The 294-nt window shown below is 42.2% G+C and overlaps 1 protein-coding gene across 1 annotated transcript in view; it reads right to left on the reverse strand.

Moving 5' to 3' along the window:
• LOC119585784 overlaps window positions 1-294 on the reverse strand; it is a 13,185-nt gene that overhangs the window by 9,444 nt on the left and 3,447 nt on the right. Inside the window, exon 3 of the mRNA XM_037934499.1 lies at window positions 30-180. Coding sequence (XP_037790427.1) covers window positions 30-180 — 151 coding nt within the window. The remainder of the gene's footprint in view (window positions 1-29; window positions 181-294) is intronic.

Genomic DNA, 294 nt, shown 5'->3' on the forward strand with positions numbered 1-294 from the left:
AAGGCAATAATCATAAGACCATCACTTACTTCTCAAATATTCCTTCCACGACGCCGTACACATCAAGACGCTCGCTGAAATAATGCGTGTTCTTGCCGTTGGTTTTGCCGCGACCTAGGATGTTGGATGTAACGTTGGGCAGGTTGAACTTGTAGGGCACGTCGATCGTAAATGGGATGGCTGTTGGAGAGAAATAAATGAAGAGGGAGGGCGTTATAATGCGTAATGTAGAAATACTTGGGGGTTTTCTTATCGTAGTTTTTTTTCTTATCTCTCTCTTTTTCGTTTTTTTTC

Source organism: Penaeus monodon, chromosome 20 (genome assembly GCF_015228065.2).
Source record: "Penaeus monodon isolate SGIC_2016 chromosome 20, NSTDA_Pmon_1, whole genome shotgun sequence".
NCBI lineage: Eukaryota > Metazoa > Arthropoda > Malacostraca > Decapoda > Penaeidae > Penaeus > Penaeus monodon.